Below are 14,527 nucleotides of genomic sequence, written 5' to 3'. Positions count from 1 at the left end.
GTGTGTGTGTGTGTGTGTGTATGTGTTGTTCATTAGATGGTTGTATAATTCCTTCTTTTTGAGCTGTTTTTCTTGTGTCTCTCTTGTGTGTTTCTCTTCACATTTCTTGTGTTTGATTCCTACTCAGTGACTTCATATGCTTCATGTATTTCATTTGTTTGAGAAATCTAAAAAGCTACATAAAGTCAGGGAAACAGTGACCATTTTTTAAATGTTTTTAAAGCTGTTGCCATGAAATGTCTAACATTCATGGACATTAGGATTGGACAGTATTAGTAGTTTGTTTTACCCATATATAAGCCAAAATTGTAGATTTTGTCATCAAGAGAATTACTTTACACTCCGAGACTCTAGATTACTAGATTCATCGAGCAGTTTGTAGTTTCACCTGTCCGGTTGTGTTTAGGCTGATGTGGTGTTGTTGTGTCTGCTGTTTGATTTTGTCTCCGCTTCCTGTATCTCTGTGCTTGTCTATTTTCAGTGTATTGTGATGTTGCTGTATGTCTGTGTGCATTTTTGTGTGTATCTGTGTATTTTGTGTGCTTTAGCATTTTCACTGTGTCAGTACCTGTTACTGTGGTGAAGGTGGTGTATTGTCGTTTGTATCTCTCTCTTTCCATCTCTCTTTCTCCCGAAGCAGCCCCATATGTGTTTGTGTGTTTGTGTTCTCTCTTTCCATCTTCCTCTCTGTATGTCTCTCTCTCTTTTCCAGGCCAGTCGCGGTGCTGTCTGCAATGACAACGGCTAGCTAATGTAATGATATTAGGCTAATGACCAGTCAGCTTGATACACTGAATTCGGCCTCCTCTGCTTGGCCTTGGCTAGTTCTGTTTGGCCCATGGGTCTTGCCGTAGTTGGCATGATGACATAATGCACCGCTGCTCTGCTTCACTGCTTCACTTGTTCATGCCTCATTTTCTCTCTGCATTGCTGTTTGGGCTGTGTTTTTTATATTATTTTTGGAAGCAGGTTTTGATTTTAGTGCATTTTGCTTTAAAAGGAACGTTATTATGAGCAGGATGAACATCTCCAGGTGTCAGGGTGGGCTTGTTCTGGGTACAATATGGCACTGGTGTGGCTGCTCTTTGGCAAAATTAGTTTAGTGCCTGGAGATGCTTATCTGTGCTGTTAGTTTAACACATAGATACTAATTATTTATTCTCTTTCTCCTGTGGTTTGTTTGTATTCTCTCCTTTTGTCTTATTGTGTCACCAACATCCCCTTTCTTTCTTTCCTGTCTTTTCTTCTCTCTTCACTTTTATGTCCTCTCTCTGTCATTTCTCTGTTTCCTTCTTTGTCTCTCTCATCTGTCTTCTATCAGGTGTGTCTGACATTGACTGCTAAGCGAATGGCTCGTAAGAACTGCCTGGTGAAGAACTTGGAGGCCGTGGAAACTCTGGGCTCCACCTCCACCATCTGCTCTGACAAGACAGGCACTCTGACCCAGAACAGGATGACCGTGGCCCACATGTGGTTTGACAACCAGATCCACGAGGCCGACACCACCGAGGACCAGTCTGGTGAGATTTTCCTCTCTCTCTTGCTTTCATGCAGCATGCATCAAAACTCCCGTTAAAATACTGAGAGCATTATGTCCTCAGTTTCTCTACAGCAGCATTAATTACTGAGCAGCAAGGGCCACCTCGCACACAGAGAACAAAAGAGATTCAGACTAGAATCTGGATTTTAATTGCTTCTATTTAAATATTTGGGCTGCACAGACAGTGAAAAGTTGTGCAGAAGTGTTCGACCCTGACTTGTAAAAAGAAGCATTTAAAATTCACTCTAGTCTGAATGTCTTTTGTTCTCCGTGTGCGAGTTCTCCTCCTGCTGCATTATACTATTTCCCTGACTACTGCCACAGAGTAAAAGACACACAAAGGACAGTTTTTAAGGCACAGCTTAACCCTTGTGAACCACAGCATTAGAAACTTCTAACATTAATCTGGCTCTGTTTTCATTAAGTCATCAGTCTGACACCTCTTCCTTACTGGGCACAATGAAAACAGACGAACATCAGATTGTTTCAGTGTTTCCAAATGAAATGTCTTAACCTGCTCCATGCTTCAGCAAACAGGCTAAGCAACATGTCGCTTCATTGAAAAACAGCTCGCTCTGGCTCTATTTTAGTGCAGCTTTGAAAACCTCCAAGCTATTTAACTGTATGCAAGGGAGCATGTTTTTGAACCTGCCCTTACTAAACATTGTGCTCTCTCTCACCACCAATTGAATCAATGCATGTTTAGTGCATGCACTAAACATGTATTAGTAGACTGATTTTAAACCATAGACTAAATATAGTAATGTTTTGAGGCTGGAGTTTAAGTTTACTCCTTTCCTGCATCTTGGCAGTTTCTGGAACAGAAACAGCAAACAGCAGGGTGCCTGGGTATAGTTGAGGTGAAATAAAAAGGTGGCTGTCCCGTTTGGGTGAATGCACTCTCAGAATCCATCGCTATAGGTCAGGCAATGAAGCCTCTTGGTACAACATCCACATATTTTTGGGGTTCCAGTATAGCCAGTGGACATCCGTGCCAAGACTTCTTTTTCCACTCATGGATCATTGTTTACAGTTCGAATAGCAACCTGAGACAGGTCCAGACAACATTTCCGTTTGTTGTCATCAGGTTCAGGTTTATTTGTACCTGTAGGTTTGTTTGGTTTGTTGTATAAAGTGCAAGGCATCCATTGATGCAGTTTCAGACACCACAGACAACATGCAGGATAAAACATGAGTAGCAGATGAAACAATTAAAGTGACCCTGTGCTAATCAAAATGTTAAATATGTAATAAACACCTTTAAGAACACTAAACTACAATACCAAACATTAAATAAAAACAATCTAAAACTATGAAAAAATAAATCATAAATACAGGCTCCAAAATTATCTTGTGCAATGTGTATTTTTGTGCAATTTTCCTACAGCTTGGTCACCACTGTGATGGCAGCTGGAACAAAACTGTTTTTACAGCACTTGGTTTTACACCTCAGGACTGAAAACCTCTCTCCAGAGGGTAGAGAGTGGGGAGGGGGAGACTAAATGTGCAAAGGGTACATGTCATTATTTAAGTTAGCATTGGCTACCTGCTGTGACTGTCTGGTATACACGGATGCCGGGTTCAGCTTGACCATTTCACAGTCTGATTTAGAGAGCTCCTGTTCTTTACAGACAGACCTCCAAACCATGACACTAACGAAAAGGATAAAACTGATTAAATAAAAGCATGATCGGATGATAGCTGATGGGTTCTGAGACAGTGTTTCAGCCGATGAGTTCCACCATTTTCCTGCTAATCAAATGTGATTTGTCAATACTACTTGGGCTACAAACAGAAATCAGAGCACTTCAGATACTCAAGTGTTTCCCTGTTGGCCACTGTTTTTTTATATATATGCAGATATCTGTTTATGGAGATAAGGGTGAAAGCATTAGGCTGAGACACCTTTCAATAATTATCCCTTTCTTCTGATGCTTCTTCAGGCTCCTCCTTTGACAAAAGCTCCACAACATGGGTGTCTTTGGCCCGCATCGCTGCTCTGTGCAACCGCGCTGTGTTCAAGGCTGGCCAGGAGTCTTTGCCCATCCTGAAGCGTGAGGTGGCCGGCGATGCCTCTGAGTCAGCCCTGCTGAAGTGTATTGAGTTGTCCTGTGGCCCCGTCAAAGCCATGAGGGACAAGAACAAGAAGGTGGCCGAGATCCCCTTCAACTCCACCAACAAATACCAGGTTTGTCCCCTTCGTTTATTCATGCAGTCCACAAATGATGCAGATAATGTAGAAGATTTGTAGTAAATTGACTAAAACATGCAAAAACACCACATACTTCTTAAATGTTTCCAATGCTAACGGTAAAATATGTTCCCATTAGCTCTCAATTCACGAAAGCGAGGATGAAAATGACAACCGCTACCTGCTGGTGATGAAGGGAGCCCCAGAGAGGATCCTCGACCGCTGCTCCACCATCATGGTGCAGGGCAAAGAGCAGCCCATGGACGATGAGATGAAGGAGGCTTTCCAAAACGCCTATCTGGAACTGGGAGGACTGGGAGAGAGAGTACTGGGTAAGGATGATAGATGATAGGAAAACTGATCATTTAATAAAGGGTCATGATTTGGAATTTAGCAACAAAGTTTCGGTATATCCAGTATCTTATTGTGTGCTGGCATCCTGTTCATGTAAATTCCTGTTTATGTAACACACTTATCCTTAATTCCTCCAGGTTTCTGCCACGTGTTCCTGCCAGAGGACAAGTACCCCAAAGGTTTTGCCTTCGACACAGATGACGTCAACTTCCAGACAGACAACCTTTGCTTCGTAGGCCTTATGTCCATGATTGACCCTCCTCGTGCTGCCGTGCCCGACGCCGTGGGCAAATGCCGCTCTGCTGGCATCAAGGTGGGCACCTTTCAAGTCTGCCATTTAAAGACCTGAGAAAGCAGAACAGAGCACCCACCTGGATGTGAAGGCTGGGGATAATTGTCACGCACATTTTTAGAGGAATTTCCAAGACTGTTTTATTAATAGTTTGAATTGTTTTTCTTTTAATTTTACATCCTTTCTCCCCTTCTTTTATTTCTTCTTCTCATACTGTGCCTCTTCTATCCCACATGATGGAATCATCTCCTCTTACTTTTTTCTAAATGTTTACTCTTTCTCCTTCCCTTTCATCACCTACCTCTTCATCTCATCCTGTATTTCAGGTTATTATGGTAACAGGTGACCACCCAATCACAGCCAAGGCTATTGCCAAGGGTGTTGGCATCATCTCCGAAGGCAATGAGACAGTGGAAGACATTGCTGCACGCCTCAACATCCCCGTCAGCCAGGTCAACCCAAGGTAAGACAGAAATTTAAGATTTTAACAAGTTTACACGCAATGCAGGATAGAAATGACACTTTTACCATTATTTTTATACTGAAGATGCTCAATGCAGCCTTCTACTTTGCTGCACTTTTATATGACAAAGGCTTTAATAATTTGTATACAAATGTGTACTAGAGTGTTGTGCTTTATCTGTGTTGTGCAGGGATGCCAAAGCTTGTGTGATCCATGGTACAGATCTGAAAGACCTCAGTCAGGAGCAGATGGATGACATTTTGAGGAACCACACAGAGATCGTCTTTGCCAGAACCTCACCACAGCAGAAACTGATCATTGTAGAAGGCTGCCAGCGACAGGTGCACTCACTGTATAAACACATACATTTACAAACATGCACATACGTAATATGATGGCAAAATATTGGCACACATTTTATCGCCTTGTGTGTCCTGGATGGGAATAAAAACTGTGTATCCTCCTTGTCTGTCAGGGTGCCATCGTAGCTGTGACAGGTGATGGTGTGAACGACTCTCCTGCCCTGAAGAAGGCTGACATCGGTGTTGCCATGGGAATTTCTGGCTCAGATGTGTCCAAACAGGCTGCAGACATGATCCTGCTGGACGACAACTTTGCATCCATCGTCACTGGAGTAGAAGAAGGTGAGGGATAAGCAAGAAAAGTGAAGGTCGGAGGCAGCTGGAGAAAAAAAGGACTGCAAAGAGGGAAAGATTAAAAGAATTATGAGATGGAGGGAGGAAGTGAAGAGGCTTTATTGAATTTTCGAGTTTAGCAAAAATGACTGAGGTCATGTCACTATATTGTATATTGCCCTTTTGTTTACATATGTGTTTGTTGACATGAGAATGTCACCAAACTTTTAGCCAACATGATTCCAGAGTTAATGTATTTTAAAAACCTGTTGGCAAGAAAAAATGTGTATCTTCTTTCTATCTCTTTGTCTCTTTTAGTCTTGTTTTTACCAAAATAAACAAAGGTACAGTGAAAATATGATGATAAATAAGACTGAATGGCAAGAAAGATGTGGATTTGAAGAATTATTTAGTCAGTTTTACAAAGTATTCTATTGTAAAGCACTTTGCATGCTTTTCTCATTATGAATTCTATGTTAATTATTTTTATTGTTTCTGTTTCTAAAAAGCTAGCAGTGATATTTAGGTGTGGGGTCAACTTCACATCAAGCAGTATTTCTATCATCTTTCTTATTGAAGGGTTTCACTGCTCCAGTGGTCTGTATGTGTTTATTTATATACCACCTGTATCGTTCCAGGCCGTCTGATCTTTGACAACCTGAAGAAGTCCATTGCATACACTCTGACCAGCAACATCCCTGAGATCACCCCCTTCCTGTTCTTCATCTTGGTCAACATCCCACTGCCTCTGGGCACCATCACCATCCTCTGTATCGACCTGGGAACTGACATGGTGAGAGACATAAACACACAAACATAACCAGTGAGACACTCACACACTGTAGCTTTCTGATCTATTGTGTTTTTATTCAGTCAGGCAATAAAAATGCAGACAGCAGTGTGTGAACTCACTTTTCCAATCACAGGTGGCCACATGCACTCAGCTCTTGATGCGTAATCTCTGAACACTCATGCATGCACAATAAAGCTCAGCTGTACACAAACATGTCAACAATACATGTACAGGTACTCAGGTGGCAAATTATACACATTAATGCCTGGTAATTATCATCAGGGCATCACTCAGTCACATGATCACGCATTTCAATCAACATTTAAATCAGGGCAGTGAACCGGTATTTACCCCTGCATACCCCCTGTATTTACACCGGCATAATAATGATAATAAATGAGAATATTATTTGGTGATTCGATCCTTTCATGATGACATTTGTTAGATTTTTATTTTCGAACATGGCAGATATAATAAAAGAACAAAATAAAATATAAGCAAGAAAAAAAAATTACACCAGAATGCCCATTGGACATATTCAGTAAACAAACCTAAGTAGATCATGTCCAAAAGGGAGTAGAAGGTAGTGAATACTTATCAAATCCTACCCCTTTTTTCAATTTACATAGATAGATAGATAAAAGACAGGCAGACAGATAGATATATTCACCGTACACACCTTGATCCAATGAAACAGGAATTAAGACAAAAACAAGAACAGAACACCAAAAAAAGAAAAGGGGAGGGGGTAATTAAATAAACAAACATTATAAAATAAATTATAGGTAGAAAATAAGTAGAGAGGCAGACAAAAAATGTTCTGTAGACAAGGGTAGTGGATCAAAGCTTAGACATGCAGACAGCTCTGAAGTTGAGTTCAAGGTTGTGTGTAAGAAACACAGTATGTACACAAAAAGACACTAGGTGGCAGTGTGTGACTGCTCTAGTTTGTCACATAAAGTGTTGCATGTGAAAAAAAGACATAAATATTTTCACTGTAAACACAGCCAGCTGCACATACAGGAAATTACAAAAGGAACCTCTTTGAGAACAACATCTTTTGATGTCTCCTCCTTCAGGTACCAGCTATCTCTCTTGCCTATGAAGCAGCAGAGAGTGACATCATGAAGCGGCAGCCCAGAAACCCACTGAGGGACAAACTGGTCAACGAGAGACTCATCAGTATCGCCTATGGACAGATTGGTAGGTGCCGTGATTTTTCAACGTAAAATGAGGCCTGCAAACAGTGTCAAAGGCGTTGTGTGTAATATTTAATCACCAATTAATCATGTGTGCTGGATTTTAGATATTGGTGCAATTATTATCAGCATGTACAACCACCGCAGAAATCTGACAGCCTGTACTGGCCTCAAATCTGTCTGTGTTTTAAATGCGCTGCATTTTTAGTCAGAGTTCTTTCACAATGGTAACACAAAGATATTGATAAAGACATGATTCCACTGCAGTCAACAACACTGTCAAGTCTGTGTGGTGGAAATTTAGAGTTTTTTGTTTTTTTTAAATCTGCAAATTTTTATGTAACAAATTGATTTCCCATTGGTGACCAGTCAATCAGAACATCCCTATCCTCTTCTGCAGAGCGGGTGTATATAATAGAGCTAATCAATGTCTGACTAAAATCTGTGTCTGCAGGTATGATCCAAGCTCTTGGTGGGTTCTTCGCCTATTTTGTCATCATGGCTGAAAACGGTTTTCTGCCGTCTGAGCTTGTCGGCATCCGGCTCAACTGGGACGACCGCTCCACCAACGACCTGGAGGACAGCTACGGGCAGCAATGGGTATGACACGATATTAGTGTCCTCTTGCTCTGTTTGAGTGACCTAACAGAACGTGACGGTTTACTGTTTCATGCATTTCCATCGTGTGTGTTGGGACGTTATGTTCATTTACTCACACAAATTAGGGCTGCGTATGATATTGTTTTTTTTATAGTTATCATGATGTTAACTAGTGTAATAAACACATTTGGGAAAACTGCAATATTGCACTTTGAATATAGAAACAACATATTACATTCTGTCTGGAGGTACTATTTTGTCTGCTGCATGCCGTGCTGAACTCTCTGGCCAATCAGAGCGAGCTGTCACTGCAGGCATTGTCTCAAATGAAGTTTAGTGCTGCCGTACTACTCTGCTTGGTTCAAGGAGGAAAATGTGAAAACTTGAGGTCAGGTGAAAGTGCAATTGCCAGAGAGGAATTGGTACCCTAAAATAAGCAACCGTCTGGCCATATTTTGGATACAGAATAGACATGAGCACTGTGTAAGTCTGAGTCAGGATCTGAGTACTCTTGAAGAGCCCTTTATTTATCACAAGTAATATTGTTATTGTGATATTGAGCAATTATATTGTATATGTTCCTCATATTGTGCAGCCCTTATACAAAACTCCCACAATATTTCCTTCACCAATAGCTTAATAGCAGTAATCTAAGTTTTTAAAAAACGTGTGTTGTGCCTCCTCCTCTCTCTGTGTGCAGACCTATGAGCAACGTAAGATTGTGGAGTTTACCTGCCACACAGCCTTTTTCGTCAGTATTGTGGTGGTGCAGTGGGCAGATGTCATCATCTGCAAGACCAGACGCAACTCTGTGTTCCAGCAGGGCATGAAGTAAGTCAAGACGAGAGAAATCACATCAATATGCACAGTGTTCAAAGGGTTAAATACTAGTGAAAGACATCTGAAAGCAGACGAGTAAAGTGATTTGCTTCAGGCCTCAAAGGGTTAAATCTCAAGAAGAAATAAGTTGGGTTTGTGGTGGTGACTAGGCATTGCCGTGGTTGCTGCAGTATCCCACAGCTGCCACTAGATTTCACTAGAGAGCTAAGTTTCACTGAGACACCCTCAATTTATGGGCCTAATTTCAAGCCTGTTTGTGTGTTCCCCTCTTTCCCTCCGTCTCGTCTGGTTCTCGCACTGTCCGTCGCCCTCTTTGCTGCTCTGCTCTGCCAGCAGCTTTAAAAGTCCACATACACAAACCCAATTGCTGCTACAGCTGTCCTCAAATTCTGCCTGCAGGGAATCAAGTTTGAAGCCATTTTGTGATCCAAAAGTACATTTAAACTCCTCAAAGAGAGGTCAGATGACGTTTCCAGTCTTTTCAGTGGAAAAAAAGTGTTGCTTACTCTGTCTGCCTTTACCTCGCATCTCTCTGCTACATGTGCACTGTAATTAACTCTTTTATTCTTCTCCTGCAGGAATAAGATTTTGATCTTTGGCCTGTTTGAGGAAACAGCTTTGGCTGCTTTCCTGTCCTACTGCCCTGGCATGGACCTGGCACTACGGATGTACCCGCTCAAGTAAGTAACACAAGCAGCCCTCCATGTTCACTCTCAGGGATAATGAATTATAAAAGACTGTGTCAGTGTAATTCCATGTCCTAAAATTACAATGCACTTTACTTTTTAAGACAGGTACTGAGCACCATGTAGAACAACAGGCTCAGTGCAAACATTAATATATGAGAAAATGAATATGAATCTTACTGATCTCCAGTCCGTTCCATGATAAATCACAACTTAGGTGCAAATTGACTGCTGTGGCTCTACCACACAAAGAATAATGAGATAACTGTCACCATAAATATGTTGACATTTTTACTGAGAAGTTGTGAAGCAACATACAGTTTTCTTGGGTTTTGAGGAGTTCAGAGCAGCAACAATAAATCTCTGAGCTGCAACAATTATTCATGGACAAACTGAAGCAGACACTATACATTTAATAACATGAGCCACCTGCTAATTTCTCCTCTGCTCTGAACGCCTGTCTGCTGTAAGTGCATCAACAATGTAATGTGTAAACATGTGGATTGCACTTAAACACGAACTTGGCTACTTCCAAATGTATCACTGCAAGCATCACAGCTTGCTAACTTGGCATTTTCAAGTTATTTCTTCCTCTGCTCTCGTTCACATATGTCACACGGAGCGCAGGGCGGTGAAGCCCACAGGGCCACTTGTTTCTGACTGTGGTTGGTTAGATCATGTAGCATTAAAAAGCTTCCAGCTCTTGCCATTTGAAAATTATTTCAAATTGTGGTATGAGATGGGTGAATCATTCAGCCCTGACACTGTTTTCTTCATTGCTGTCTCTGTGTTTTGACCCGACACTGCTCTCACTCTCCGTCTCCCTCTCAGGCCCAGCTGGTGGTTCTGTGCGTTCCCGTACAGTTTCCTCATCTTTGTTTACGATGAGATCCGAAAACTCATCCTTCGCCGAAACCCTGGAGGTAAGTTCGCGCACACACTCACTTGTGTACGTGTTTTTTAGCTGCACAGTAGTTTCTTTCACAGGTGCATGGAAACTTTGAAGGGAATGTTTTTTGAACAAATATTGTTTGTGTTTGTGAGCCTGCAACCTGAAAGTTTTTTAGAAACAAGATTATATTGAAAATAGAGTTTTATTCACCTCTATCAGGCTGCTTCTAAACTGCAGTACAAAAGTATTTACGCATTTGTAAGATGTTATTGTGATTAACATTAAACAGATTCTAATTCATGTCACAATGGATCTCTAAAAGGTGAAAACAAAGAAATGACAAATATAACGGAAAAACATAACATTTATAAATCATTACAGAGGCCATTCCTTTAAATAATTCATATTCTTAGTGCTACTTCATTAGGTTACAACTTTTTGGGAGAGTGTGCAGTCAATGTCAGTGAAAATTTGAGAGGTAACTCTTCTCTCTTTCTCTTTTTTCCTTGTTTCCCTCTTTCCTCTCCTCTCTGTCTCTGCAGGCTGGGTCGAAAAAGAGACATACTATTAAATTATCAAAGCATCATTTACTTCTCACCCCGTTCTCCCCTGAACTCATCCCTTCTCCTCTGCCTCCCTCTCTCTTTCCTCCTTTCCTCCATCCATCCCTCCTCTCCTGCCAACATACTCAAACTGTACAAGAAAATGTTTACTCTTCCTCCTTCCTCCTCCTCTCCATTCTCATCCCTTAAAGAAACAAAAAAATCAAACGCCAAGACGACGCGAGGACCAACGACAGAGGAGGAGAGGACGGGGGAGGGGGGGGTCTGTAAATCTCTCCTGTCCTCTCCGTCCCTCTGTCCTCTGTTTTTTCTATCCAAAGTCTCTACAGCACTAATCTGCCAATAACACTGTTGTGCCGATGTTTATAACTGCACTGTCAGCTGCAGCCACTCTTCATACGTGTGCTCAAACTACACCAGAATAAAGATTAAAATTACAAAAATAAAGACAAAAACCTGACTGTTCCACTGCGATTACTCTTGCCAAGCAGAACAACAACATGGCAGCTCCCGTCTTGACTCCCAACTGGCGATTTGAGCGGGTGGGTGGCATCGTTTTTTATTTAGTTTTTTTCTTGCCATAGAAAAGCCACCCAGATCCAGCTCCTTAATCACTGCCATTTCCTACCATTCGCCAAACTTCTCTCCCTCCGTTTTTCTCTATTTCTACGTACTCACTGCCAACCTTCTACTGCCGTTCTCCCTCCTCCTCCTCCTCCTCCTGCTCCTCCTCCTCCTCCCCTATCAATAAAGAATCAATCTCACCATAAAACTTAAACACTCACTCATGCCCTCAACAGAGTGGAAAAAAGGTCACCTCCTCTGGCTCCTTCCCTCCTCCCCCCTCCTCCCCATGTGTTATTTTCTGCTTGTGTTGTTGTTGTTTTCTTATAGACGACTGGGTGTTTTTTAAAAAACAAAATTGTTCGTAAAAGTTTTATTTATTTATTCTTTTTTTTAAGTTCGGTGTGGGTCTGAGAGCTGCTTGTTTTCATTTGGACATGACAAAGCACACTGTCTCCCTCCTCCTCCTCTCTTCTTTCTCTCTCACACTCCTTCCTTTCCCTGCCTCCCCCCTCCTCACCCTGCCTGTCTATCTGTCCCTGTTTGTCTGTCTGTTTGTGAACACCGTGCAAACCCTCCGTCCTTGTAAACTTCCACCCACTTTCACTACCTGCCTCCTCTTATTCTCCCACCCTTCCTTGCCCCCTGCCCGCAACCTGCCCCCTCACCACCCCTGTTATAAAAAAATACAATCTTTCTGTGTCCTCGGAAAAAGAGATTTCTCTCCGATTTCATTATTTAAATAAATCAGTGAAAATATGGAATAAGGCACTGTACCTTAACTTGCAAAACAGCAGCAAAAAAAGAAGAAAAGAAAATGAAATAAAATAGAAGGATCTCTCTTTTTTCAGCTTGGTCTCCAGTTTGTTTTTGTGTGGAGTTTTGTCAGAAAATGGAAATAAATGCTGTGACCAACTCTTATTTATGGCAGTAGTGTCAAGTCATGTGTTTGCACCTTAAAGGTGGAGTCAACAGTTCTGGAGAAAGGTTCTTGACCGAATTTAGCACTTTAAAATGTGCTAAATTTATCGTCACTCTCGTCTCCTCTGCCTTTCTCTTTGTACTGCCTGTCACCTGTCCTGTCAACAAATACAGTCAGACCCTGTTGCTAATTAATTAATTAGCTGGAATACTGTTGTTTGACCTGGTCAGAGCCACTTTGTTTCTTCCTGACAGAGTCAAACTTGTGCTAGAAAACTGGATCTATTTTTTCAGTGCACACATAGAACAGACATCTAGCAGACCGTTAGGAGATATTCACTGAATTTGACACAAAGTGTGTTGGATTAGAATCGCTGGCTTCACCTTTAAGACTTTCACCAGGTCAAAGGAACTATTAAAACGTGTTGAGACCATAGAGTGTATATAAAGATGGACGATGCGCCCCCACTTACCCACACTGTTTAACTGAAGCTAAAATATCCCAGATACTGCCATCTTGCGCTGGTGACACCATTTGCTGTCGGAGTCTGCACTGTAGCGATATCTATGCTGGGGGAGTTCCCAACAAAACACCTGTCCAACCAATAGGAAGCAGCTCCATTGAGTACGAGCGTATAGATTGGCTGTCACAGCTGTCAATCATGGCGGAAAACTAGAATTCAGTGTGAATCCTTCAGTGACAGAAACCATCTTTGGAAAAAAAATATTCTGTTTGAGTTTTTAGTTTGGCCTATGTCCCATTCGCTAACACGGAGGGGCGGGTTTTATGACCTATACTGTAGACAGACACCAGGGGGCGATCAAGATTATAAGCTACACTTTGGGGGAACTGTCATGTTGTCCATCTTTATATTCAGTCTGTGGTTGAAACATTTGCCAATAAGTCAGTCAGCATAATTTAGTAGCTATTCTGCTGCTCGGGTTACTGAAAGAGGGTGTGTGAAGCAGGACTGAAGAATCATCTTTGTTCCAGATGCTACATTTACTCACATGAGGACTTCAGTAACGCCGAACAGGTATCGGTTTCATATTTTCAGGAACAGAAGCAAAATAGTTTCACCACAAGATCCATTTAATATCGCATGATCTTCTTCAGCAGTTGGTTGTCATGGAGAGTGTAAATGTTATCATGGCACTTTAAACATGCAATGACTTTTTTTGGCCACTTGGTGCCAGCAGAAACAAGTTAAAACAACACTGATGAATCACTTTTTAGTTAATAAGGTGAACTTGTTAGCGGACTATTTTAAATGTATACATCCAGCAGTTACAGAGCAACATTATCATTCATTTGGGGTCATACCTACCTGTTAAAGCTCAATATTTACCCTCTTTTCTCTTACTTTTAGTGTCTATCAATTCCTGAGGGAAATATCTGACTCTTTAGCTGCTACATGCTCCACTACGTTCACCAGCTAGTCTCTGATTATATCTGTCTGCTGCGGGTTTACAGTATTTTTCTCCCAAAAAGAAAACGCTATTAAAACAGTGAAAGTGAGCCAAAACAGTAAAGTTATGGCAGAACAGCAGAACAATAAGCTGACACTCCAAATGAAGCTCCATGGGGGAAAAAGGGGACGTACAGATTTAGATGATAATTCCCTGTGGGTTCATCACTACAAGCAACTTCTGTCATATATATATATATATATATGTGATTTACAGTATTTTTGGCTTTAAAAAAAAAAAAAAAAAAGATTATAGCCACTCTAGGAACTTCAAGTGCAATGTTGGCGTAAAAGTTTGAGATTAAAAAGTAATTTCTTTTTCTTAACCTATTCTTTTTATTTTGTGTTATTTGATACAACTTGCAGGTATAAGTCAAGTAATAACTGCTGTCAATAACACACACAGGTTACAGTTTTAAAAATAACTAAAAAATAACATAACAAATGAGATACATTTTTGACAGTCTCTTAATAAATAAAAAAATAATAATTTATGCATAACGTGATACAGCTCTACTGTCATGA

General features: G+C 41.1%; 1 protein-coding gene across 1 annotated transcript in view; it reads left to right on the top strand.

The window, feature by feature from the left end:
- Positions 1–11,904, top strand: part of atp1a3a (ATPase Na+/K+ transporting subunit alpha 3a) — a 36,190-nt gene extending 24,286 nt beyond the window's left edge. Inside the window, exons 10-23 of the mRNA XM_042506466.1 lie at positions 1,322–1,520; positions 3,484–3,728; positions 3,871–4,063; positions 4,223–4,398; positions 4,704–4,840; positions 5,031–5,181; positions 5,316–5,484; positions 6,114–6,268; positions 7,348–7,471; positions 7,922–8,067; positions 8,768–8,898; positions 9,486–9,587; positions 10,425–10,516; positions 11,028–11,904. Of these exons, the coding sequence (XP_042362400.1) occupies positions 1,322–1,520; positions 3,484–3,728; positions 3,871–4,063; positions 4,223–4,398; positions 4,704–4,840; positions 5,031–5,181; positions 5,316–5,484; positions 6,114–6,268; positions 7,348–7,471; positions 7,922–8,067; positions 8,768–8,898; positions 9,486–9,587; positions 10,425–10,516; positions 11,028–11,056 (2,049 nt within the window). The 3' untranslated portion in view covers positions 11,057–11,904. The remainder of the gene's footprint in view (positions 1–1,321; positions 1,521–3,483; positions 3,729–3,870; positions 4,064–4,222; positions 4,399–4,703; positions 4,841–5,030; positions 5,182–5,315; positions 5,485–6,113; positions 6,269–7,347; positions 7,472–7,921; positions 8,068–8,767; positions 8,899–9,485; positions 9,588–10,424; positions 10,517–11,027) is intronic.
- The last annotated feature ends 2,623 nt before the right edge of the window (positions 11,905–14,527 follow it).

This window comes from Plectropomus leopardus, chromosome 18 (assembly GCF_008729295.1).
Source record: "Plectropomus leopardus isolate mb chromosome 18, YSFRI_Pleo_2.0, whole genome shotgun sequence".
Classification (NCBI taxonomy): Eukaryota; Metazoa; Chordata; class Actinopteri; order Perciformes; family Serranidae; genus Plectropomus; species Plectropomus leopardus.
The sequence above is the reverse complement of the archived record's forward strand: the minus strand, read 5'-3'. Positions and strand labels throughout refer to the sequence as shown.